Source organism: Cucumis sativus, chromosome 1, assembly GCF_000004075.3.
Source record: "Cucumis sativus cultivar 9930 chromosome 1, Cucumber_9930_V3, whole genome shotgun sequence".
NCBI classification, from domain to species: domain Eukaryota; kingdom Viridiplantae; phylum Streptophyta; class Magnoliopsida; order Cucurbitales; family Cucurbitaceae; genus Cucumis; species Cucumis sativus.
Genome location: NC_026655.2, coordinates 20,634,759 through 20,662,456, shown reverse-complemented (window position 1 = coordinate 20,662,456; position 27,698 = coordinate 20,634,759). Strand labels below are relative to the sequence as shown.

General features: G+C 32.1%; 3 protein-coding genes, 1 long non-coding RNA gene and 2 pseudogenes across 7 annotated transcripts; 3 read left to right on the top strand and 3 right to left on the bottom strand.

Moving 5' to 3' along the window:
• The first annotated feature begins 6,205 nt into the window (after positions 1-6,205).
• Positions 6,206-8,110, top strand: LOC101222666 (actin-depolymerizing factor 2). Its single transcript, XM_004148997.3, has 3 exons — positions 6,206-6,401; positions 7,315-7,580; positions 7,694-8,110. The coding sequence occupies exons 1-3, from the start codon at positions 6,399-6,401 to the stop codon at positions 7,842-7,844; spliced, it is 420 nt and encodes a 139-aa protein (XP_004149045.1). The 5' UTR covers positions 6,206-6,398; the 3' UTR covers positions 7,845-8,110.
• A 2,635-nt stretch (positions 8,111-10,745) lies between these two features.
• LOC101206402 lies at positions 10,746-11,989 on the bottom strand (annotated as a pseudogene).
• A 900-nt stretch (positions 11,990-12,889) lies between these two features.
• On the bottom strand, positions 12,890-17,798 carry LOC101223067 (annotated as a pseudogene).
• Positions 17,799-21,763: 3,965 nt separating this feature from the next.
• LOC105434500 (serine/threonine-protein phosphatase 7 long form homolog) lies at positions 21,764-22,282 on the bottom strand. Its single transcript, XM_011650205.1, has 2 exons — positions 22,109-22,282; positions 21,764-22,009 (listed from the first exon to the last, which is right to left on the bottom strand). The coding sequence occupies exons 1-2, from the start codon at positions 22,280-22,282 to the stop codon at positions 21,764-21,766; spliced, it is 420 nt and encodes a 139-aa protein (XP_011648507.1).
• Positions 22,283-24,710: 2,428 nt separating this feature from the next.
• On the top strand, positions 24,711-25,100 carry LOC116404356. Its single transcript, XM_031886579.1, has one exon. The coding sequence runs from the start codon at positions 24,711-24,713 to the stop codon at positions 25,098-25,100; it is 390 nt and encodes a 129-aa protein (XP_031742439.1).
• A 236-nt stretch (positions 25,101-25,336) lies between these two features.
• On the top strand, positions 25,337-27,091 carry LOC105435907. Of its 4 annotated transcripts, none has more exons than XR_969871.2 (4): positions 25,337-25,744; positions 25,887-25,963; positions 26,047-26,094; positions 26,743-27,091. It is a non-coding gene; the product is annotated as an uncharacterized LOC105435907 (long non-coding RNA). The 4 variants fall into 4 exon arrangements; XR_004214025.1 differs by having other exon boundaries at positions 26,047-26,638; XR_004214026.1 differs by having other exon boundaries at positions 25,849-25,963.
• The last annotated feature ends 607 nt before the right edge of the window (positions 27,092-27,698 follow it).

Here is a 27,698-nt window from a genome sequence, read left to right as displayed (position 1 = left end):
TGGTATTCTGACTATGTCGCCACAAATCACCTTACGAATAATTTCAACAACTTGTCAATTGGATCTAAGTATGGAGGCGAAAGTCAGATTTATGCCGAAAATGGTTCGGGTTTGTAAATTCTTCACTATGGTTCTTCTTCTTTTCCATCTTCCATGGACTCCAATCGACCCTTGGTTTTAAATAATTTACTCCATGTTTCATCTATCACAAAGAACTTAATTAGTGTATCTCAGTTTGTCAAAGATAATGACGTCTTTTTTGAATTTCACCCACTTATTTGCTATGTGAAGGATGGTCGCACTGGCCAAACACTTCTCCAAGGACTGCTCCATAAAGATCTTTACCGATTCAACATCACCTCTCTTATTGTTGTCCCTCAAAGAATGTGTCACCATCTAGTTCTCCTCAAGTGTTGAGTGTTGTCTCCACTTTATCACCATCAGTTTATCCATTTTCTCGTTAGTCATCAGGTTGATATTTGTCATAAGCGTCTAGGCCATCCCAATGTTTATGTTGTTAAAACTGTTCTTCAACAATACAAATATCCCACTTTGAATACAAATAAATTACAATTTTTGTGATGCTTGTGCTTGTGCTTTGGGTAAAACTCATGCTCTTCCTTTCTCTCCGTCACATACTCAATATTCTCCTCTTCAATTAATTGTTTGTGATTTGTGGGGTCCAACTCATAATTTATCTCGAAATGGTTTTCAATACTACATTAGTTTTATGGATTTCAGTAGTCGTTATATATGGCATTACTTTCTCCAATCTTAATTTAAGGTCTCTTCGTCTTTTCTTAAATTTAAAAATCTGGTTGAAAATTTGTTGGGACTCGTATTTTACGACTACAAACTGATGGTGATGGCAAGTTTAAACCTCTTATACCTCTCTTATCACAACATGGCATTGAACATCGTTTTACTTGTCCCCACACTTTCCAACAAAATAGCTTAATTTAAAGAAAGCATAGGCACATAGTTGACATGGGTCTCGCTCTACTGTGTTAAGCTTTGTTACCTCTTACCTTTTGGGATGAAGCTTTTTCTACTGCTATCTACCTGATAAACACACTTCCTACTCCAGTTCTTGATCATATTAGCCCTTTGAAAAATTTGTTTGGCCTCAAATCCAACTATTCTTCATTACATGCTTTTTGGCTGCAAGCGTTTTTCTAATTTACGTCCTTTTAATTCTCACAAGCTATTTTTTAGATTCAGCCCATGCACCTTTTATTGGTTATAGTAACTCCCATAAGGGTTACAAATGCTTATCGTCTAATGGTCGTCTCTACATTTCTCATCATGTTTTATTTGATTAATCATATTTTCCTTATGCTGCTATGAACCCACTCTCATCCTCCTCCTTCCCTCCCACTACTGTACCCCTTCCACATATTTCTTCTATCATTGCACCCACTCTTAAGAAGCATAATAAAGTTTTGGACAACTTTGTTCTTGTTCCTCATAATTTTGAGAATGGAAATTCTACTAATGTGTATCTTTTAGATACAGGTTCTAATGCAGTTTTGCAGAACCATGATGATCCCCCTTCCACTATGGTGAATTACAAAACTTCATCCTCTACAACTTCTTCCCCTGTTGATGCTCCTCATGTTATTAATGCTCATTCTATGATGAATCGAAGTAAGTGTGGCATTTTTAAACCTAAGGCATATTTAGTTGATTACACACAACATGAACCATGTGATGTTAATGAGGCTCTTAAACACCCTCATTGAAAGAAAGTCATGGAAGATGAATATATTGCCTTGATGAACAACAACACTTCGACCTTAGTCCCTAGACCGATTGACAAAAAGATCATTGGGTGCAAATGAGTTTTCAAAATTAAAAGAAACTCTGATGGTTCGATTAGTAGTTACAAGGCTCGCTTAGTGGCCAAAAGGTTTCCATCAAATACCAATATTGACTACACAGAGACCTTTAGTCCGGTTGTCAAACCAGTTACTATGTGGGTTCTCTTGACTCTTGCTCTCATGAAAGGTTGGTCCATTCGTCACCTTGATGTAAATAATGCTTTTCTTCATGGTTACCTACATGAATATGTTTTTCTGAAACAACCATCTAAATTTCATGTCTCTGCCGCTCCACCAATGGTATGTCACCTCAAGAAAGCCTTCTATGGTCTAAAATAGGCTCCTCGTGCATGGTATGAAAGGTTAAGTTCTTATATGCATTCTCTTGGCTTTCGAACTTCTCAAGCGACACATCTTTACTTGTAAAAACTACTTCTACTTCCTATTGTTATATCTTGATGACATCATTGTTCTGGGTAGTTCATCTATTTCTTTAGATGATTTGATTACGTTTTTTAACTCTACTTTTGCTCTGAAAGATCTTGACAAACTCAGCTACTTTCTAGGTATTGAAGTCTCTTATCCAGAAAAAAGGAGGCATGTTTCTTTCTCAATCTAAATACATTTTAGATTTGCTACATCGAACCAAGATGGTTGAATCCAAGCCTATTGCTACTTCTATGATTAGTGACCCAATACTATCTACTCGTCAGGGAGAACTTTTTGATGATCCTTACTTGTATAGAAGCGTTGTGGGTGCCCTACAATATACCACTCTTACTCATCCTGAAATTTGATCATCTAGTATTAACAAAGCTTGTCAGTTTATGCACTCTCCAACTATTTTACATTGGCAAATGGTGAAACGTATTCTCTGTTACCTAAAGAGAGTCTTATCTCATGGCTTATGGCTTCAAAAATCGAGTCATCTCAATCTATATGACTTTGCAAATGCTGACTGGCCTTCAGACCTCGATGACAGAAAATCCACTTCTGGCTTTTGTGTCTATATATCTTGGTGGTAACTTAATCTCGTGGAGCTCCAAGAAACAATCTATAATCTCTCATTCAAGCACAGAAGTGGAGTATCGTTGTCTTGCTCTTGTGGCTACTGAAATGGTATGGATTCCCTCTCTTTAAATTGATCTTAATATTATCTTACATCATCCTCCTGTATTGTGGTGTGACAACTTAAGTGCAGTTCATCGAAGTGTTAATCATGTATTCCACTCCAGAACAAAACATATTGAGATCAATATTTACTATGTTCGTGACTTGGTGTTTCAAAAAAAAAAATGTTCTCCATATTCCAACCACTAAAAAAATTGCAGATGTTCTCACCAAACCGTTGTCAGCCACAAATTTTCAAAAATTCAAACGAAAACTCACTATGGTTGATGTTGTTGCCCTCGATTTGCAGAGGGGGTGTTAAGCCAGTCCATTAACAAGCCCGTTTTTGCTCTCTTTATTATTTATTTCTTATGTGTATAAAGCCCAAATTATAAGGGTTATTTTATGATATTTTTGAGGTATACTTGGTTGTCGGTGAGTGTAGGGTAAGAGTTTTTCCTTCCAAGTTATATATATATATTCATAATACTGTACTCTAAAAATCATGGAATGATATATATAAAAATGTAGGATTTTCTCTTGCAATTCTTCCTCTTCTACAATGATTTTTTATTTTTAAGTCATCAACACCCTAAAACTAAAATGTTCAGTCACTCATTGTCGATGCTACAATCGTGCTCTCATGTATTGCAACAACCATGAAATAGTAAAGAGAATAAAGGAGATGAGAAAAAAAAAAAAAACACTTTCATAACAATCCCAACGGTTGAATTTTATCAATTAATCTTACATCGATTCACATCTTGAGATTTTAATCGACCTCCAAACAAAACTTAAAATCTTTCCTCTATTTTTAGGCTAAAACTCTCTCCAAGACTCTAATTTTGCAGTGTGTGGAGAATGGAATTGGCAAGAAAATCATAGAACCTTTGTAGGAAAATAAATGTCAAAACCAAAATTTACTTTCTCGTAATGGAACTCGTACTCCAACACTTACCTAGCACTACAATGGTTTGTTGTAGCGTCATGACACTGGAGCCTTTTTTTTTTTTGTACATTAAGAGCTTATATGTGAACGACATTTTATCGTGGTGTGCCTTGTTTTGGACATGCCTTCATCTTTTTTCTTGCACCTTTCTTTTTTCCTTTCTATGTTAGACTTAGTCTTTATTAACTTTGCTTAATTTGGTCATATTTAAAAGTTCTATTTAAATATCAATCTTGATCACACTATGAAAGTCACTAACAAGCAACACCATGCAAATGTAATAAAATCATATGAATTTTTTTTTTTTTGAATTCAAGTCAAATAATGCACGATCTAATACTACTACCATAGGGTTGTTCCAATTGAGATAAGTCTCATCTCAATAGTTATATATATATAATAACTATAACTTTTTTGAAGCTTGGCAAATAAGTTAATGTAGAAAGGCTAAGATCACACTATCAAAAACATTGTCTTTTTAGGGTATATGTTAGAGATGCAGTGATCTAGAAGGTTTCTCAACCTTTCAACAAATGAAAGTGTGATCTAAAGACAACTCAACCTTTTGTCATTTGTCAGAATACCTACTTTTCAAATAATCTCCTAGCTAGATCTAACTATTCATTAATATGATAATGAAAGTTTTTGGACTCATTAACATTTTTTTTTAATGTTTTCAAACTTCAATTTAACGTAAAACATACTTGGGATAATAATATTTGAATTTTGAAGTAGATTAATGTAGCCTCTAAAATTTTCAAAAGATATTTTAGATCCTCATGTTTGAAAAATAGCTCAAAACAATCATTGACCTCATTTATCCATTGGACGTGGACATTATGGTTTTAATACGTTGATTCACCTTTGGTTATACAACAATTTTGTTTATTCAATGATTTGATGAGGTTACCTCCTTCATACACACTCTTGCCCTCTTTCTCTTTTCCTTCCTCTTTTATTTCTCTCTCTAGCTCTTTTTATTTCTTTATTTTTTATCGTTATCATATACCATCTCACTCATTTTTTCAAGTTTTATTAGGAATGAATTTGTTCCAAGTTAGTCATCCATTCCTAGCAATTTAGAACAAATAGACGGTTCATTCATAGTTGATTTCAACTTGGAAATATCATTGACCATAAGTGTTGTTGCAAGACAAAGTTTGCTAAAAAAAAGAAAAGAGAGAGAATGTGAAAGAGAAGACAATTGCCTCAATGATTTTTTTTTTTTTTCCTTTTGAGAAGACAAAAAGTGATCATAACTATAAAAAAATCACATTAGGATCCGAAACATTAAAAGATTCAAACCACATTGGGTAAGAAGAGAAGAAGCTTATGATTAACAATGTATTAAAACTACTCTAATGTCTAGTTAATGTAGAACTATGTTCTAAAATAACTTAATAATCAAAGTGTCATTCTAACCTCTTAAAAATTAAATGTTTAAATGAGATGTTTAGACTCCTAACTTAAAGTTAGTAGAGTGGAGTTCTATATTTTTTGATTTCGATTATAAAAACACAAATTATTATAACGTACCGTTTTCAACTCATCCCTTCTTTAATTTCTCTCTTTATTATGGTGTGTTTATTGTTTTCAACTTAAATTATGCATGTTTGATGTCAAATTTTGACCAAGAAAATCTACCTTATCTTCGATTGGTAATAACGGTAAAGTTATACTTTAAGGGAAGAGAGCTCGCTTAAAGAGAAACTTGGACATTGGTGTGATGTAAACCACAACCACTAAAACATAAGTTAAAAAGTTGGAAGAGGAGATATTTGATACTTTTTTTTGAGAATTTACATGACTTTGTATAACTCTTTTCCTATTTACTTATTGAATTAAGGTTTCCTTATGAACCGATAGGATGTAAATTTTCTTTGAGTCGAGGGCTGATGGGTCCAAGATTCATATACTCATCTCTTTAAGATTTGGCTACATTGGACCTTTTGATTCTCATCATGAGCTGGGTGTTGGGTGTGGTTTGGGGCTGACCAAAGCTCATGTTTTTCAATGTCCCGATCGCTGGTTCTCTTATCCTCCTTTGATCACTTGATCTTGATTGGAGAACAAGATAAAAAAAAAAAAAAAAAGCTCACAACTTGTATCCAAACTTTGAATAAAATTCTCCATTTTCTTGAAGCATAAAATTGAAAACGTCCTTTACACCCACCCGATGGCATCCAAACCCCACAAGAGAGAGAGAGAGAAAGAAAGAAAGAGAGAAAGCTGACCAAGAAAGCAACATCTGTCAGGGGCAAAATGATAATTTCACAAAGAAACACGTGTCATGAGATAATTGGAGTAACTGGCTCCAACTCCGCTGTCGCGCATGACCGCCATCATGATATTACGGAAAAAGTAAAGCCACCGTTTACCAAGAGAGCGAGAGAGAGAAGAATATCACAAAAACATTTTCCCGATTTCTTCTCTTACCACCAATCTCACACCTAAACATTGTTCTTCCTCTTCTTTCTCCCTAGATCTTCTGATTCAACTCCTCTTCTCCAGTTTCAGCCATGGTGAGACTCCTTTTTTCTCTGATTTCTCTGATTTTCACTTCATTTTGTACTCTTTTTTTGCTTTATTTTCATCGCTCTTGCTTCTAGATGTCATTTTACCACCTACCTGTTCTGGATCTGATTTATGATCTTGCTTTGATCTAGATCGTTTTGGTTTTTTTTTCTCCGATTTGCTCAGGATCAGATGTCGTTGATTTTAATTTCGATTTTTTTTTATTGATTTCAGTCTCATCGGAACTAGTTTCTGTTGATTACTGATTACCGCTGTTTATTAGTTATTAGGAATTAATCGTTTGCGTTCTAGTTGGGTTGGGAGCTGGGATTTGGTGTTCTTCTGCTTGGTTCTGTGGATTTAGATGTTTTTTTTGTGATTTAGATGTTTGCGTATGTTATCAGCTATCAGGATGTTAATCTTGTGAAATGAACTGAGTGCATGTATGATTGTTGATTGCTGATAATCGGTTACTTGGTGGCGGCAGGGTCTGTGGACCGAATAAGTCCTCAACTGCCATGGTGAAATAGAGGGAAGGATTTGGAATGAAATGGATTTTTGATATTTTATCATGATGCCTACTTTGAATTTTCAATATTCTATCAAGTTTTGATAAGTTGGAAGAATTGTTTTCTTGAGAATCTAAATGTAATGCTAGTACAAAATAGGCAACTGCTCGTTTATGCCTAAAACAATGGATGTGATCTCAATGATTGTGAGAATAGACTCTAAAAAAAAACCTTGTGGAGATCATACTGATAACCAATCAGGTTCTATAAATGTCTAACTTAAAGAGGAATTGTACTAAATGTGATTTGACAGTGTGAATTCTTTAGGCATTTGATTTTGCTTACTTTTTACAGCTTTGACTTCTTTGCCCTTGAATTATATTTTCATTTTCTTCCAATTGTTTTTCTGCAGGCTAACGCGGCATCTGGTATGGCTGTTCATGATGACTGTAAGCTTAAATTCTTGGAGCTGAAGACCAAGAGAACTTACAGATACATTGTATATAAGATTGAAGAGAAGCAAAAGCAAGTCACTGTGGAAAAGCTTGGCGAGCCAGGTCAAAGCTATGAAGACTTCACGGCCTGTCTTCCTGCTGATGAATGCCGATATGCCGTTTATGATTTTGAGTTTCTGACAGAAGGGAATGTTCCCAAGAGCAGAATTTTCTTCATTGCTTGGTAATGTTATGATGGAAAATGAAACAAATTCTGTGTAACTATCTGTTTCTCACTCACTTACCATCTTTAGCTTCCATTGCTCATAATCACTATTTTCTTTTCATGTTGTAAAGGTCTCCTGACACATCAAAGGTAAGAAGCAAGATGATTTATGCAAGTTCAAAGGACAAGTTTAGAAGAGAATTGGATGGCATTCAAATTGAGCTCCAAGCTACTGACCCTTCTGAAATGGATCTCGATGTTTTTAAAAGCCGTGCCAAATGAGGCTTCCTCATTTTCAAACTTCTTGTGGTGTCTGTTTTACATTGTGAAATGATGTTATTAATTGCTGGGTTTATGGATGTGCTTTGATTACACATTGGGTTGTTTTTAAGTTTTGTCTTATAGAATTATGTCCATCTGGAACAATCTTCGGTCATTTCCCCCCCTCCTTATATTGTATGATTTATCGTGTGGAATTAATGCAATATCTCCTTATGTAACGCTACATGATTTTGGTCAGGAACATTATCCTTTTATCATGCACAACACGTCTAAGATGATGTTTGACCTTTTTGTTTTAGATTCAAGGATGCTTCTGAGTAGAATGGTTGCAATGGCTATTTTACTCTTTCTACAGAACACGGCAGCATGGGCTTTTCTAACCAGGTTGACTCGATTCTCATTTGGTAGCTCCTGTCTTCTTTAATCTTGATCTCTGTTATCAGTTACTTGAATGCTTTAGATGGGTTGTCTTGAGAAATTAGTCGAGATGTGGCTAAGTTGGCTAGAACACTCATGAGATATAAAAATAAACATTTGGGCGATTAACTATGTCCTATTCTTTTGGTACTAGAATCTGCTTGGTAGATTGTCTTTTGACTGCCCAAGTGTAATTATTTCAAGAAAATGTTCTAATTATTTCAAGAAGATAGACTCTTTCAGCCTTCTTTACTTAAATCCAGATAGGTTGAGTTTATAAATATTATGTTAGGAGTTTTCAGGGCTGACCTTGAACCTAGTATTTCCTTTACAACAGGTTTAAGAAGAAAACAAGGATAGAAAATTAACACATCAAATATCTGTGTTCTACTAATAAGATTAAATCTTGTAGAGGATAATCTTAGAGTTCTTCATTGTTCTCTCCATGAAAAATACTCTTTGAACACACTGCCATATTTGTCTCGTACTTCTTAGAAATGAAGCTGAAATGATTTGGTTAGGAGAATTTTAGAAATTTTCTATTCGTGCATACCAATGTCTAGCTTTACTGTAGTTTAGAGTAACCCACAGTACTATGTTAGCACAATTTTCTTCGGTTCTTGGGTTTATCTTGTATTATGATGTTCTTCTGCTCCTTATCTCTATCTTCTCACTTCTAAACTCCGAATTGACCTTCCAACAAGTCTCCAATTGAGTAGATAGTATCTTCTTCCACTCTCGGCTCTATCTCCTATTACAATGTCTCTTACTGAGTTGGTACTATCTTTTTAAAACTTTTATGGAATAATGTGGACAAAATAGCACAAAAAGCACTCAGGATAAGATGACTTCAACACCACTAATTATAACTGTTATATAAATTTCACTTTTGGAAAACTTTTTTAGTTATTTTTTAATTTTCAATTATTTTATATTGTATTCTTTATGGTTTATATTTATCTATTTTTCATCTAATTAAATATATTTTCTATGTTCATGAGTTAAATTCATTAATTTTTGTAAAAAAAAATAGGATGTTGATATTTTTAAAAAACATTAAACTATTTTCCTTTAACATATAAAATACCTGTATGATAACTAATAAATGAAGTTGCATTGTAGAAATAAAAACCATTATTATCTGTCTGATTAACAAATTAGTCATCTCTCTTTAGCGTGTGTATGCTTAAACAACTTAACTTTCTACTAGGTCGATGTAGTCTTGAAAACTTTTTACAGTTGCCTTCTAATAAAAGAAAAAAAATTATTGCCCTCTAATAAAACAAAAAATTATCGTGGAAGGGGTAATGGAGTTGTAAGTAAAGTGAAAAGAAGCACAAAGCTCTTACTTTCCATTCAATGGATTCGAACTTCAGTCCATAAGAAGTACCAATCTTGGATGCCATTTTAAGCCGAATGGGTGAGTGTGTTCATGCCTCTTCATAGCTTGCATATATTTTTTGTAATGTTTATGTAGTTGCAATCTATACTCTTTGGACAATTTTTTCATCTTTTCATCAATGAAAACATTGACAAGTTGATTGGACATGTCAAATTGGAAATGTTTCTAAATAAAACTATATTAGAAACAAACGATTATAACACACACATATATTATATAAAAAGGAATAAGAAAAAACTTTTTAAGACAGACTTGTCTCTCTATATTTTAATTAATTACATTTATATTATTTTTCTAATTTGAAATAAATAAACTGTTTCAAATTAAATGATTAAACTAAAAAAATTAATACCTAAATTGATTTTTAAACTATCATATAATTAAATAATTAGAGTAATAACTTACTATAGATTGAATTTTAATTGGAATAAAAAAACAGCTAATAACTAATTGAGTTCAAATCTAATATATAAGTACAAAATTATTTTGATGCTCTCACATTATATGTTAATTCTCACTTTCTGAATATTGAAGATGGAAGATTTTTCAAGATGAAAATGAAGATTGACATTGTTAATAATAAAAAACGATTTTTTAATTTATATATATTTTTTTGTGTTCATTATAGTTTCTAGTTTTTTTAATAATTCAACCATTCATAATATTTTTTGTTTATAAAAGTTACACAACTTCATTTGTTTAACTTTTAGCTTATCCAAAAAGAATGAGATGCATTATTTTGATTTAATTATTTAGTTTATTTTCTATAAGATGATGAAAGAAGCCGTGATTAATAAAGTTTTAAGTTTTTCTATGAAGGTAGTTGACAAAAATTACAATTGTTCACAAATTTATATCATATCAAATACAAAATAAAAATAGAGAACTTTTTGCTTTTAAAATTTTATAGTTGTTACATTTATTACAATTATAATGTGTTGGAAATTGTATTCAAATATAATATACATAATATATTAAGAGAAATTATCATTAGAAGAGGTGATTTATCCATCCATATATTAATGCTTAATTCTAAATTAAAACTCCATTACTTTGTTAAATCTCATTTTAAATTACTTTTAGTAGCGAAAAAGAACATTGCTCCTTTGTCATTAAAGAGTATTAGTACGTCTCAAATTTGTAGTTTGAATCTCTCTACTCAACTATACAAAAAAAAAAAAAATTACTCTTAGTAGCATATTATTTTGTTTAGTAAAATTTAAATATAAAAAGTCAACAATATAATCTTTACACGTGCAATGCACACTAAAATTTTCTAGCTTATAAAATATGGTGTATTGTTGTACGTTTGTGTCTTGTATTCATACTCATACTTATTAGCTCTAAATCTTCAATCATAGAATCATACTTCACATCATTTTCAACATTTTGGTACTTGTAGTACCTAGCACATGCTAGATGTGATACCCAAATTTAATCACTCCAATTACTGATTTCGTCCAATAAACATTATCAAGTCTTCTTTGATTGAGATCATTAGGTAGCCATTTTGTAATCCTATGGAATAGATCGATCAAAGTTGTACTGTAAATATAATATGCAATGCTAATCACCAGCGAGATCAACGTTGTTGCCATGCAATGCAGCGACATCAGAAATTCTTGATAGTACAATCCAACTCTTCCAGGAAAAATGAAAAGTTTCTCCAATGGCAACCAAAACTAGTTATGGGAAAAACCACAAGAATGAGATTGACACTATCGCCATAGCTTGGCCTTGAACGTGGTGGGCACGGAAAATCATTACTCTTTGATTCTACTAATGATGATACTACCATAGAAAGAAAATTGAGAACATGGTCAAGACCGATGCGTTCGAGAGGTTGTGGCATTCGTCCAATCGACTTTTGCCAAATAGGGTAGAGAAATCAATTGATTTGGGTTAGCGAGATCATGGTGGTGGAGATGAAGACAATAATGACAGAGAAAGACCCTGCAAGGATTTTGAAGTTCGGATCGAGGTGATGGTCCATAGTTAGGGCTTGGAGGACGGTTAAGCTTCCTTGGATTTCAATGGGGATGGAGAGGAAAATGCTAGATGACCAAAGAGGGAAAATTTTAAGTAAACTTTTGAAATCTTCTACTTCTTGTACTTTACAAAGCCTCCAAGGTTTTGCAATGGTTCCATCCAAATGGACATCTCCTTGTGTTATTAGAGTCGCACGATTCAAACACCTTCAAGAAAGATCATAGTGTGTGTCAAAGCTTTTGGTTAGTTCATACATAAATTTTGAATTTTAATGAGTAGATAACTTTATGCATGAAGAACAATATAAGGAAGAGGGAAAGGGATGCAACCTATCCATATAGAAGAAGAATTTAGAGAAATAAGAAGAGTTTTTACGTGCGTGACAAATTATGATTGGACAATTGAATGAGATGATGTACAAAAATGAGTGTGACTTTATAATGCACTAGTTAGTTAATTAATAACATTAGTTATAAACTTAAAACAAAGTTTATGTCGAAAATTAATAGTAGATCAAGAGTGAAAAATTAAACAATTAACTTTTAGGAAGATTTTAGAAAATAATTAGTGTCTTTCCTCGTTAATATTTTTAAAGGAAACTTTAAAAGTTTGAGAATATTTTTTAAATTAAGTTCAAAGTTTAAAGATATTTTCAATAACTTAGTTTTTCTTTTAGTTATTTTCTTTACGTAAAAGTAGAACAATAACTCAAAAAAAGAAAAGAAAAAGTAGAAAATTAGTATATGCATGATTGAAGCATGACATACCTAAAACTCTTTGTCCACACTCCATCCCCAGCTTGATTCCTCAAATGATGGTCCTTACCTTGATAGGAGCAACCATTATCCCTTTTCGTGGTCGATGGTGTTCGGTCAAGCCTTTTCAAAGCATTGACGACAACAACTCGAGCGAGAGTGGTGAAAAGGCTCCCTCTTGGCTTATTGAGGCGATAAAATCGTTTTTCGATCAAGAAAATAGCAAGAAAAAAGGTGTTGGCAGCGAGGCAGATGCCAAAGCTCTAACCCTAGCTGACACTGTCTTGAATATAGACAATGGTTGTAGAGCTAGCAGCAAATCTAGAATAGAGAGCGACAAAAAAACCAATTAATGAAAATGTTTTGGTTTTTAATTGTATCATATTATTTTACACCAAGAGTTGCTGTAGTGAAATGAGAACCTCCGCATCCAAGACTTACTGAAATGAGAACCTCCGCATCCAAGACTTATTTAGACAACGTTTAAGTATAAGATTGTGTATTGGAGTTTTGAAGATGAAGAAGAACATGATCATGGCCTTAGAAAAGGGTTTGTTGCTATTAGTGTGTAAAGGAAATCAAACCCTACAAAATGAAAATCATATGCATTTATTAAAAAGTGGTTCTTAATATAAATAATCTACTAGTTTCTTACAAACTTCTACTTTGATTTGATTTCTTTGACACTAATAATATGAGCTGATCTCAATGTTGAGTTATAGAATCATTAATATTCTTCCCACCTTCTTCAACATTTTGATATTTGTAGCACTTAGCACACACTAAATAATATCCAAAATTAATCACTCCAATCAAAGATATCGTCCAATAAACATTGTCAACTCTTCCTTGATTGATATCATCAGGCAACCATTTCGTAACCTTATGAAATAGATCGATCAAACCCGTGCTAAGATAATACACAACGACAATCACGAGTGAGATCATCGCCGTTGCCGTGCTACGCAATGACGTCGGAAATTCTTGATAGTATAATCCAACTTGTCCAGGAAAATGAAAAGCTTCTCCCATGCCAACCAAAACTAGTTGTGGGAAAAGCCACAAAGCTGAGATTGGCACTATTGCCTCAACTTGGCCTTGAAGGTGATGAAGATGAGCAATCTTGAGTCTCTTTGATTCTACTAATGCTGACACTACCATAGAAAGAAAATTGAGAACATGGCCAAGACCGATGCGTTCGAGAGATCTTGGCATTCGTCCGATCAACTTTTGCCAAATAGGGTAGAGAAACCTATCGACTAGGGTTAGTGAGATAGTGGTGGAGATGAAGATAATTACGGCGAAAGACCCCGCAGGGATTTTGAAGTTTGGACCAAGGTGACGGTCCATGGTCAGGGCTTGGAGGACGGTTAAGCTTCCTTGAATTGCAATAGGAACAGAGAGGAAAATGCAAGTTGACCAAAGAGGGAAGATTTTAAGTAAAGTTTTGAAATCTTCTACTTCTTGTACTTCACAAAGCCTCCAAGGTTTTGCAATGGTTCCATCCAAATGGACATCTCCATATGTTATTAGAGCCGTAGGATTCAAACACCTTCAACAAAGATCATAGTGTGTCAAAGCTTTTAATTTGGTTATAATAAGTTTAAGAAAAATTATAACATAATATATGGTGTAAAGTTTGACAATTTAGATCATTGATAAAGTTAAAACTATAATAAAATTAAAAACTAAAAATTAAATAAAATTATTGAATAAGAAAAGGCAATACTAAAATTTAGAGGTTAATGATATTTTAAAAAACAACAAAGTTGCTCAAAAGAAGAAAAAGGAAAATAAAAAGAACTTTGAAAGGTCATCAATGAACAAACTTATAATTTAACTTATTTATACTAATGGCTAATTAAATTATAAAATTAGTACCTCATCTTTGTGTGTATTAATTTTTTTCTTTTTTTTTGGGTGATTTTGGAAATGTCTTCTAGTGGTGTGTTAAATCATTATAAGGTTGGAGGGTTAATTATATTAATGGCTAATTAAATTATTATAAGGCACTATTGCCTCAACAATTAAATATTATATTTATTTGTTGATCTTTTTTGTATTAGCGATAACAAAAGTTTTGATTTTCAAATTTTGGATCACTTTGTAACATTTTATATTTTTACTTGGAGTTTTGTGTCTTGTTTTTTTAATTAAGAAAATAAAGGTAAGAAATGGATAGTGAATATTATGAATGCAATTTTTTTTATTGTTCTATTTTTGTTCATATACAGTCACTAAAGTCTTTTTAAATTTCATTCAAAAGGACATTAATCAAACATTTCAAAGTTTAAAAATATTTTTTAAATAAAGTACTAACAATTTCATCCAAAACTAATCATATGGACATTTCTAAGAAGTTTAACCATAAATTATTGAAAATTTTGAAAAATATTATTGAAATAAATTACAAGGTTGAAAAATATGTTCTATAATCTATGATCCTATAGATCCAATCAATCAAATGACATGTGATGTAACAAAGTCTAGACTATGATAATATACAATTGTTTTAAAAAAAAGTGCTTAGAACTCATTAATTTTGTTATATTGGTAATATAAAAAAAAATAGGTATCATGAATGGTTGATAGTAAACGTATTTTCTTTTATTCAATATACATTAATTTTTATTCTCCAACTACTTTAGATTATTGTAAGAGAAAGGAAAAAGAAGACCTAACTTATATTATTCACAATAGTCATACATGTGTTTTTATTATAATTGTAATATGTGTTTTCTTTTTAAGTTGTAATTATGTTTATTGGTTATATTATTTATTGTTTTTCTAGATAAATTACAGAAATACCAATAATTTTCACTCTTTATTTAAAACATGCTCGTAAACTATCAAAAGTTTTAATATAATACACTGGAATTTAAAAAAAAAACATTATTGTTGTTATACCATTAATTTTGAAATGAAAACAACCAACACTTCGTTTCATATAAATGCTCGTAAAGTTTAAACTGAACTTTTAAAAGTTTAATTGATATGCTTAATGTTTTTAAAAAGTTTAAATTAAAAAATATTTACTATTTATATATGGATTTGCATCATATATTTCATTTTTAAAATGTCTCTACACCTTTAAAGGTGGAGTTAATATTGGTAGCCTTCAAAGTAAAGTTTAAAAATTGATTTTACGGTCAGGTACAAATTAATGTCAACCATTTATCATCTCCAATGACTCCCTCCTTCCTTAGTTACCTTTTAAATGACAAAATTTTTAAAATTATTATAGAAAATTACCATAATCTATTTACGATAGGCTATGATAAACCACGATAAACTACTATCACTATTTATCATGATATAGATAGAGAAAATATAGTAATTAATATATTCATTATAAATACTCTAATATTTCTGTCATTCAATTAAAATTAAAAAGGAATGTATTTTGATTTTGTGAAAAAGAAAAGATTATTATTGCAAATTCCAAAAAGTTAAAGAGATATTTTAACAAATTTGGTGTTTTTTTAATTACTTTTAAAAAATGTAAAGTAAACCATCAATCCAACTAAATGATGAAAAGTAAATGATTGAAACAATAGGACATATACCTCAAACTCTTTGTCAACCGTACTCCATCCACAACTGGCATCCCCACACGATGGTCCTGGTGATCACCATAATAGTAGCAACCTTCATCACTTTCCACCTGCACTCGCGTCAGCCTTTTACGAGTCGTAGCCACAAGAACTCGAGCAAGTGAAGTGAAGGGACTCCCTTTAGGTTTACCGAGGCGATAAAAGCGATTTCCGAGCAAGAAAATAGCTAGGGCAACAACATTGGCAGCAAGGCAGATGCCAAAGCCCCAACCCCAACTAACATTATCTTGAATATAGACAATAGCTGTGTAACTAGCAACAAATCCAGCCTAGAGAGTGACAAAAAACCAATTGAATAAAATGTTTTGATCTTTGGTTGTATCATATTGATTTGCACCAAAAAGTTGCTGTGGTGAAACGAGAGCCTCCAGATCCAAGACATGCTAAGATAATGGTTGAGTATAAGATTGTGTATTGGAGTTTGGAAGGTGATGATGAACATGTGATTGAGGTATTATTATGATCACATGGTTGTGGTCTTACAGAATGGATTGTTGCTGTTAGTGTAAGGGAAATCATTGCCTACAAAATGAATCATATGCATTATTATTTTTTACTATTTAAAAGCAAGTTATGGGAAAACGAGTAAAGAGAATTGGTGTACAGATAAAGGAAGAGCAAAGCAAGAAAAGGAAGAGAAGATATTCGAGAAAATAAAAATTGAGACCATCCTGAGAGGATCTAAAACGTAGAAACACTATTATTATATCTTTGTTTATTTATCTAACGAATCGAACCCCTAAGATGAATTACATAAAGATAGATATAACTCAAAATGCATCTAAATATTTTTTTTCTATTAAGATTTGATTTTATACATGTTTTAATGATCAATAACCACAACTATATCATTTCAACACACTTCAAATATAATAAATATTTTAGATGATTAGCACCTAATAACATTAATAATATCTCAAGAATGAGCATATGCTTTGAACTATTAATAATATTTGAAGATTAGAGTTTGATTCTTCCATCCGTATATTCTAAAAAAAGAACAAGATCAATAGAACATTTATTATTATCATCACCTTCAAACAAACGAGAGAATATCAGACACAAATTGATTGAAACAAACAAGAGAAGATTAGACGCAAATTGATTGAGTACAAGTTAGTATAAATTAAGTTTGTAAAAAACCAAATAATTATTAAAGAAATTGGAGAATGAAATTTAAAGATAGAAAAGAAAGAGAAGTAATTACAAAAAGAAATTACCAAAAGAGAAATGGAAGTGGAAATGAGAATGACAAAGAAAGATCCAAAGAAAGAATCAGCAAGAACAGCTCCAACAACGGGAAAAACACAAATGCATCCACTAACAATGTTGGAAATCAAAGTAGCATCAATACTATTAATGTTGTATTCCTTAATCAAATACACTATCAAATTTGAAAGCCATCCTCCTGTTGCCAATGTCATGCAAGCAAAAGTACCTGAAAATCATCGAAAAACGAAGATAAACAACATAAAAACGATTTACATAGTTCACTAACAATATAGTATGAAAAACAACACTTTAAGTTTATTAGTATTTAAAATAAATAGTTAACGTCGTCTATTGAATTTATATAGCAAGATCTTGTATTTGACGACGGATTATATTTAAGGCAAAAAAAAGAAAAATTAGAAAGTAGGAGGTGACCTATGATGAAGGTGAAGGTGATCCAACCACCATGTTGGTTGGAAGTTTGAGCTTCTTCTTCTGATCTATTTCCTTCTCCCATGTTTATGAGTTCTTGAAGAAAGCTTTGAGAAATGGGAAATCAACTTAGTAAGTGTAGAACCCAATCTCAGAAACTTTATATTAACTTCTAGGATACAGTGTGTAGGCTTGGTTTTTCAAAATTATCATCATTATACTCTGAAATTTAACAACTCTTTCAATTAATATTTGATATTGATCATATTAAAGGATAATTTAATCATATTTCTTATAATTATAATTCAAATTGAAAGAATTGAGTATAATATAGTTTGGAAGCCCATAATATGGACAAAATTGAAGCTGACACATATATTTAGAAACATTATCTTCTTTTATTTTTTTTGTCTATGCTGGCCACATTACAATCATTCAGTTCCTAATCATTTTCTCGGAAAACTGACTGTTTCCTGTTTTGATTTTTAAAAATTAAGCTTATAATCTAACTTCCATGTTTTGAGAGTTTATGAGCACGTTTAACTCTCACATTACATTTTTAAAATCAAGCTAAAATTTAAAATCTAAAAAGAAAGATTATAAAAAATAATTTTTGTTTTTAAATTTTACTTAAAAACTCAAGTCAGAATATATGCAAATTATAACTAAAAGAAATTAAAAGAAAAGAAAATAGGTTCAATTTTCAAAAACCAAAATATATAAAAAAATGAAATGGTTACGAAAAGGGATCTTGGCTTTTGTTTTTGGATTTTGAAAATTAGTTTAGCTTGATTCATCTTATTTACTTACAATACTTGGGGATCGTTTGGGGAAAGGAAAGCAATAAGGGGAAAATGAATAAGGAAAATGAGGATTAAGTGGAGAAAAAGATTATTATAATCATTGTTTGGAGAAAAGGTTAAGCGGGAGGAATATGAACAATTATTTATAATTCTTGTTTGGAGAAGGACCAAGTGGAAAAGATTGCGACAAAATGTTTTTTTTTTTTTTTTTTTGCATTTGTGTAATTTTTTTATTTGTATGATAACCCAACATGACAAAAAGTATAGAATTATTTTTTTTTCTTTTTACATTTGACCCCTATGATTATTTTATATTTGTTTAGTTTTAGTTTATTAGTTTGTCAATATTTATAGAGATGGAAGTAGTTGAGGGAAAAATAGCAAAATATTATGAAAAATTGCACCATGACAAAAGCATCTAGAAAAAAATAATCAATGGTAAAATATTATGTTTTTTTTTTTCATATTGCAAATATGACAAATATGACAAGTAATTAGTGATATCATAAGGCTATCAAAGGGTTATCGGTTTTAAATTTGCTATTTTTGTAATTTAAAAATGCAGTGACATATGTGCTATTATTTGAATTTTTTTTACTATTTTGACAAGTTTACAAGTATTATGGTAGTACAAAAGTTCTAACAAATGTTCTGAGCTAAAAGTAATGTAAATTTGGACATTTTAATTGGAAAAAGAATTGCTTTAATAGTTTAATTTTAAACCACAACTTTTTTCAAAAGTAATTACATTGTTTTCTTTTTCATTCAACTTTTATGAAATTGTGGACAAAATAACACAACTTTTATGGAATTGTGGACAAAATAGCACAAAAAGCATTAAGGATTAGATGACTTACACCACTAATTATAAGAGTTATATAAATGTCACTTTTGGAAAAAGAATTTAGTTAATTTTAAATTTTAAATTATTTTATATTGTATTCTTCGAGTATTTAAAAAAATATATAGTGTTTTTTTAAAAATTAACGTTAAAAATAGGGTAGTGTGTGAACAAATAACAAAAATAGGGTGAATGGACAAACTATTGTGAAATGAACGGGTACACGACTTCTCTTAATCCAAGAGAGAAGGATGATCAAACTGCATATGATGAGGTTATTTAAGGCGGGGATCCGAGCTCTCTGGGATAGGAGTGGAGGCGGCCGAAAGGATTGGAAGGAGAGATGAATTTGATTTTCATTTTGATTACCGATAACAACAAGAAAAGTCGCATAAGATCAACTAGATGATCTTCAGGAAAGAATCAGACAAAGAAAGGGCTTGACCGCAGCGCAGGGATGAGGGAGTAGAGGATGCATGCACCATCGTGTTTACGTGCGTTGCCCACGAATTCAATATTCTTTTTACCTCTTTCTGCTTTCCTTTTTTTGGATTCCCTGAAGGCTATCTATCCCGGAATTAGGGTGCTGCTCTTAGAAGCTTTAACGAGTGAATAAGTTTCAAAAGGAGAAGGGAAAGAGAAGAGAGAGCGAAAGAAAATGGTGGAAATTTAGAAAATGTGGAGAAGGAGAAAGAGAAAGAGATGGAGAAGAAGAGATTATTCGTTTTTTTTTTTAATTAATGATTATCATATTATCGAGAAATATCATAAAAAGATTTATTTTTTTTTTCGTTTGCGGGTTTAATTCTTGTTATCTCACCAGAAGAAACTTGATTAGGAACATGGGTATTGGGTATGGTCAATTAAGTGGATTTTATTGGTTAATACAATTGCTTTTTTTTCTTTCCTATTTTACTAATTTCCATACATATTCATATAGTTAGCTATTTTTAGACAAAGTTTTGGGGAGTAGAAGAAGAACTTTTGTTTTTGGATGTATATGTAAAATGAATGAAAGTTGAACCTTCATGATATTTGAACATTTGAAAATTTTAAATGGTTTTTTTCCATAAAATCACTAATATGTGGCTTGATTTTACTAACAGCACACCTTCCAGTTTATTTTTTGAATTTTACTTATTAAAGATTTTAATTAATAGGTTTCTTGGAACAATCTTAGTATAATTCTTCATATTACTTTATTTACTATAACTCTTGATTTAAACATGGTACTATTATTTATTTAATTTCGTATAGTTTTATTTAGAAAATTTTAACTCTTGTGATTCTTATATTTGGTTTTTTATTTTTTAAAAAAATATTATATTTTGATATTCTTAAGTCTAAATCACATCATTTTATTTTAAAATAATTAATTTTAAAAAGTCTAATTTATAATTTAAATACTAATATACAACTTTATTAAACATTTAGCAAACTTTAAAAATTATATAACACCAAAATTATACAATTAAAACAAGGATTTTCTTCATCTCCCTCTACGACATCATCGCCTTGACATCGTCATCCTCTACGATCTATATCAACAAAATAATTTTGTTCTATATCTTCTATGGCTTCGTCACACATTGAGCTCAAATTTTGTAAATTATTTTCCATGGAGAAAGAATGTACGTCTTGAACAAAATTATTCTGAACAATTGCAAATAATATAATTAAAAACATGTGCATGCTTGCATTAAATTTATAAAATAAATCATATTAAAATTCTTACCACGCAATAATAATAGATAGCGCCTTCAAGTATGAAGAAGCATCTGATAATCAATGACTACCAGATAAAATAGTTATTTGATATTGTCGGCTCTCATGTGTTTCTACTGCTTCTGCACAAAAATTATATCGTGAATGTCACGTTACTATATGCTCCACATGAATCCTACGCCAAATTTGATCGTGCTTGCTTCTTAAATCAATTTGGTGCAGGGTTAGATCTATGAATCAAAAAGCTAGTGGCATTTGCAGCATACCGAACTGTCGCAACACAAAATTTGACTTATGCTTCTCAATGAGATGAAAGCAAATCATATAGGACACACGTAAGTCCACACTGCTTGACCATTATGACATTGATTAGGAAGCAATGTCATAATGCCAAGTGTGTATGATGTCCAATTATTCTGTTAAAAAAACAAACATAAGTAGGCAACAAAAAACATACCTACACAACATTCGTACAATATTTATTACCTGAGAGTATATCAGCCAATCAAATGTCATTCGGTAGGTTAGCAACATATTTGCTAACTATATATTATGATGAAAGTAGAACATTGCTCAATCTAATGTGTAAAAGAAATTATTAATAAGTTATCAATATTGTAAATTTTATTAAAAAAATATATACAAAAAATAATACCTGAAACTCAAATGTCGACCAACTAACACCTATAGTGGTACGTGTGGTGCACAATAGGAAATTCTGTCATACGTCTATACTTGCAAAAACATCAATGGGTTGATAATCTCTAAAGACCATGTACTACTCGCTCGACACAATTTCCTGTACAACCATGCTAGACATGTAGCACCCCAAGCATACGTATCAGCCTGATCAAAATCGATTAAGAGCGAAAGAAATATACAGTGGACTAGAGTGTTTGATTTATCAGCAAACAGAAAACCTCCAATCAACTGTGTATGCACAAGCGTATCTCGAATGCTCACAACATCAACATCCTGTGGTAATTATGTGAATTGTTCTGCTAACCATGGAAGACGCAACCATTGACCTTTCATGTCAAGCGATAGAACTCCCAAGTGATCCTCACAAAGTACCTTCCAGTCATAGTTCAACGATCCTACCACAAGCTCACCATCCACTAGTAACCCCAACTGGACCGCAACATCAAGTAGAGTAATCGTGCATTCCCCACAAGGCATATGAAAGGTGTGGGTCTCTAGTTTCCATCGCTCAATCAAAGCAGTAATCAAGTGCCAGTCCAACTGCATGAATCCTATATGAGAAATCCCTAGAAATCCAACAGTCTCTAAATATGGCGCAATACACTGATCAAAGGGTTATTACCTTCAATATACCAAAACAATAAGCATTTAGTCTTTCTTGTATCCCATCAGGAGAAACATCCCACTAAGGGCATTCAGGGTTTTGGTTGAGGAACACAATTGTCATTTTATAACCATTAGACAATAGTTATTTTATAGCCACCATCAATTGCTTGAAGATCATAGAATTAGGTATGTAATATATTCTTGACAATTTGGCACGAATGATCTTGGGTTAATCTATTATATAGATTTAAAGTATTTAGGTCAACACATAGATTTTTTCAAAGTTTTGAAAAATGCATTTAAACGTTCAAATATGGTTCAAAAATAAGTTTTTGATAGAAATCATTAAAGTTTTGTTTTAAAAGTACACTCAACTATTCAAAATTTTCAAAATACTCATCAATTTTCACACCCAAAATAAATTTAAAAATTTCAAATTAAAACACAAATTTCACATAATCACAATTTCATAAATGCCTTCCAAATTTTAAAAATACTAATCAATTTTTACACCCAAAATAAAATTAAAAATTTCAAGTTAAAACACAAATTTCACAAAATCACAAAAAACATGTATCCTTAAAACACATTAAAATAATAATTACTCAAATAAAAATGATAATTTTAAAAATAGCAAAACCCTATCAAACTCTATACCTTATTTATGTTTTTTTTTTTTTCGCTACATTTTGTAAATAATTTCTTTCCTTTTTTTCTATTCATAACAATTTTACAATAAAAATGTATTTGACTATTAAAATACTAAACTATTAAATGTGCAACTTTGTTAAAACATTTAATGTTTAAGTTCTAAAATCTCTTAGCGCTTTTATATTATTTTTAGTCTTATTAGAGTCCGACATATATCTTACTAACTTGTGCAACTTTATTTATTATTTACTTGTATCGAAGAAGAGATGGGGAAAAAAAAGAAAAGCATAAAAGTAGGACGCAATCAATTTCTTTCTTTTTAAGTTTAAGAGTATTTTTTAGTATTTTCAAAAATCAATATATGTCAATAGTCAAATAAATTAAATTTATTTGACTAGTTCATTAGTGTTTTAATATGTTTTAAAGATAAATTTTTATTTCAAAATTTTGTGAAATTTTATGTTTGAACTTAAAATTTTAATTTTAATTTCGATAGTTGAGAAAGTTGGTGTAAATTTTGAGTCAACAAGAGTATTCTTTTTAACCCTTGTTTTTAAGCTTGAGGGTATTTATGAAACAACTTTTTAATAGTTTAGAGATATTTTTTATAAAAAAAATTAAAGGTTTTTATCTAAATCTAAAATATGTTTTAACCCTTTTCAAAAGTTTTGATGGAAATTTTGTGTAACACCTCGAACTTGAAGGTATCTTACTTTTAAATCAAATGGATGAGTTGGTGGAGAGACGTCGCCTTGTTGGAAAAGGACAAATGGATGAGTTCTCTATATCCTCTGATGGTGGGTTGTTGTTTGAGAGACGTATGTGTGTGCAAGCAGACACTACAGTTAAGATTGACTTATTGAACGAAGCTTATAGTTCCCCATTTTCCATGCATCCTGGTAGTACGAAAATGTATCCGGATCTAAAACGATTTTTTTTGTGGCGGAATATGAAGAGGGAAGTAGCAAAGTTTGTTAGTAAGTGTCTAGTGTGTCAGCAGGTTAAAGCACCTAGACAGAAACCAGCAGGTTTGTTACAACCTTTGAGTGTGTCAGAATGGAAGTGGGAGAATGCGTCGATGGATTTTATTATAGGGCTGCCTAGAACCCTTAAGGGTTACACAGTGATTTGGGTTGTTGTAGACAGGCTTACGAAATCGGCACATTTCGTTCCAGAGAAATCCACTTATACTGCTAGTAAGTGGGCACAATTATATTTAACTAAGATTGTGAGACTGCATGGAGTGCTCGTATGATTGTTTCTTACAGGGATGCACGCTTTACTTCCAAGTTTTGACTGCAATGGGTACGAGGTTAGATTTTAGTACAGCCTTCCATCCACAGATTGATGGTCAAACTGAACGTTTGAACCAAGTTTTAGAGGATATGCTACGAGCTTGTGTTCTAGAGTTTCCAGGTAGTTGGGACTCTCACTTACATTTGATGGAGTTTGCTTATAACAACAGTTTCCAGGCTACCATCGGCATGGCACCATTTGAGGCTTTGTGTGGTAAATGTTGTAGAATCCCTGTTTGTTGGAGTGAGGTTGGTGAACAGAGGTTGATGGGTCCTGGGTTGGTTCAGTCAAGAAATGAGGCTATTTAGAAGATTAGAACATGTATGCAGACAGCGCATAGTAGACAAAAAAGTTATGCTGATGTGAGACGGAAAGACCTTGAATTTGATGTGGGAGATAAGGTGTTCTTAAAGTAGCACCTATGAAGGGTGTTATGCGTTTTGCGAAGAAAGGAAAGTTGAGTCCTCGTTTCGTTGGACCGTTTGAGATTTTAGAGAGAATTGGTGTTATGGCGTATTGTTTGGCATTACCATCATCTCTCTCTCCAGTTCATAATGTTTTCCATGTTTCGATGTTGAGAAAGTGCGTAGCAGATTCATCTCATGTAGTGGATTATGAACCACTAGAGATTGACGAGAAATTGAGCTATGTGGAGCAACCTGTGGAGATTCTGGCTAGAGAGGTGAAGATGCTTCGTAATAGAAGCACTCCATTAGTAAAGGTTTTGTGGCGGAATCATCGAATTGAAGAGGCGACATGGAAGCGAGAGGATGAGATGAAAACTCGCTATCCGGAGTTACTTCAAGATTAGAACTTTCGAGAACGAAAGTTTCTTAAGGAGGGAAGAATGTAACACCCGAACTTGAAGGTATCTTACTTTTAAATCAAATTACATATTAGTTTGAAGATTTATATTTAAAAAAAAAAAAAGAAGTTAGGGGAGAAAAGGATTGGAAATGTTATAATAATAATAATATATATTTATTTTTATTTATTATAATTATTATTTATAAATAAATTTTTTAAAAAAAAACTTCCTTCTCTCTCCCCCATTATTTTTTTTTTCTTTTTCTTTTTCTTCTCTTCTTTCACCGTGCCTTAACCCCAGCCTCCCCACCACTCTTCTCCTTCTTTTCTTCTCCGATCCACGGCCGCCGCCCCTATTCTTCTTCCTTCTCTTTCGTTTTTCTCTTCCGTTCAAACCACTACCGACTGTCTCTACTTTCGACGAAGCCAAGATCCCGCCGAGTCCAAGCTTCGTCCACGCAAGCACGCCAACGTCCGATCTCTTCTCCTCGTTCCGCCGCCGCTGTACCGTTCGCCTGAAGTCGTCGTCCATTCGGGTTGCACAGTCGAGCCGCCACTCCGCGCGCATAGTCTACAGCCGAGCCATTCGCAGCTGAGCCGTTCGCTCCCCACAAAAACCACCCGTGAGCCGCGCGCCGTTTCGTTTAGGTTCGATAAATACTGCCTCTTTTCTACTATGAAATCGAAGTTGTTTCGCTGGTAACAAATTAAGTTTGGGTTATGATTATTTCAAGGTTGTTCAAACGTTACAGTTGGGATAATTGGCTAAATTGTTAAAGTATTCTTGAAGGTATTGAAAGTAATGGTTGGGTCCCTTGTATTCACAACCAAAATTGTGAATTTTGGAGTTCGGCTTGCCAATACTTGGTAAGCTAGAATCTACTTTGAGTAGAAATTTAGTGGAAGTGTGTATCGTGAAAGTAATTGAGTTTTATAATTTTTATGTTTAGGTATCTATCGTTGGATATAGTTTATTCGAGAAATTGAGTTATCTTGAGGTAAGGGTTTCTCTACTACTGGACTCAACCACAGTTATTTATATGTAGCATATGGAGATTTTCTGGGATTAAATATGTAGCTGTGGATGTAGGCAGGACGACCTTAGTAGATTGTGTTGTATATAATTTTGGATGTGAAATTGTGACTTTGATTCGGTTGGGTGTAGGTTGTACTAATGTGTGGTTTGTATTGGTGAACTGAGGGGCGTTTGGTTTGATTGACTGATGTATTAAAATGTTACCAACGGTCTCTGGACTAAAGTGAGATAGGTTGACTGTTAGAACGTTAAGTGAGAGAACTATATATGTTGAAGTAGTTGAATGGTGTTATAAATGACTGTTAAAGAGGTTTAGAATGGACTGAGCTAAAAATTGTTAGCTTTTATTGGGATGTGTGCCTTGTAGGTGGCCTACGGGATCACCAATTATTATGCATCTTTCGGGAGCATTAGATTGATATGTGTTTCTGCATAACACTAGACTGAAATGTACGTCCCTTGAGACGTTAGACTGATACGGGATCACAAGACGGTGACTGTGCAGGGTATCTCAATAGGACGTTAACAATTTATTTTTCTCTAACGGAACCAGTAGCGAGTCTCTTACCGAGTATGTTTATACTCATCCCTTTATGTTTAATTTTTTCAGGCAAAGGGTAACAAGAGTGGCAAACCGGCGAGGGGCAAGAAGGAAGTGTGATTGTCATAGGGAACATCTTTATTTTGCTTCCGCTTTACGTTTTTTGATGTTTAAAACATTGTGTTGGAACTTATTTTACGAACTATTACTTTGGTAAACGGTACTTTTAAAGTTTTAGTTGTTTGAAACCGGGCCTGTTTAAAGTTGTTTTTCCTCGATTGTATGTTTTTCAAATGTCCTATATTTCATTTTGTATCAATCAAGATCTTTTGTCAAAAGTTAAAGATCTCGACTTAGGTAGAAAAGTTGGGTCGTTACATTTTCGAATTTTTTTAAAGTTTTAGAAACATTTTTTAAACAATCGCTTAACTGTTGTAAATTGTGGTAGGGATGATTTGTAATTTGTATTAGGTTATTAGGACAGTGAACATTCCTAATTATGAATTATGTTATAGAACTTTCGATTTTTTATTTTTAATATTTGAGAGAACTATAGATGAAGTATTTAGTTGTAAAGGAAATCATGTATAGATTTTTTTGGGAAAATACTAAACAAAATGAAGAAGAATGGTCTAGTGGCATGGGAAGATGAGTAAATTAAGTTATAATATTAAAACTATAACCTAAACCTTTTAGTTTTGCTAAAATATTAAAAAAGAAACCAAAAAAGTTCGACCGCTGTTTAAAACAAAAAAAAGTATAAAATAATGTGGGGATACAATGGATCATTTTGATACACTTTTGATAAACACTTAATATCACCTAATATTCTCATTACACTTGAAATCACTAGCGCATTTAGTATAGGCTTACGAGTACCTTCTCAACATTATGTTATTTATATATATATATATAATTAAAATAATACTAATACCAGTAGCTAGTCTAATGGTCAACGATCATCCAACTCCTTTTAGACCCAAGTTTCAAGCTCCACTTTTTTTTATTTGCTTGAAACTCCTTAA

What these genes read in the sequence shown, in the direction of transcription:
- LOC101222666 (XM_004148997.3), top strand. An exon ending in AGAATTTTCTTCATTGCTTG is followed by an intron (nt 7,581 to 7,693) that starts GTAATGTTATGA and finishes CATGTTGTAAAG; the next exon opens with GTCTCCTGACACATCAAAGG.
- LOC105434500 (XM_011650205.1), bottom strand. Translation starts at nt 22,282, where the DNA reads ATGCAGTTGGACTGGCACTTGATTACTGCTTTGATTGAGCGATGGAAA. An exon ending in CGTTGAACTATGACTGGAAG is followed by an intron (nt 22,010 to 22,108) that starts GTACTTTGTGAG and finishes TAATTACCACAG; the next exon opens with GATGTTGATGTTGTGAGCAT.
- LOC116404356 (XM_031886579.1), top strand. Translation starts at nt 24,711, where the DNA reads ATGAAGGGTGTTATGCGTTTTGCGAAGAAAGGAAAGTTGAGTCCTCGT.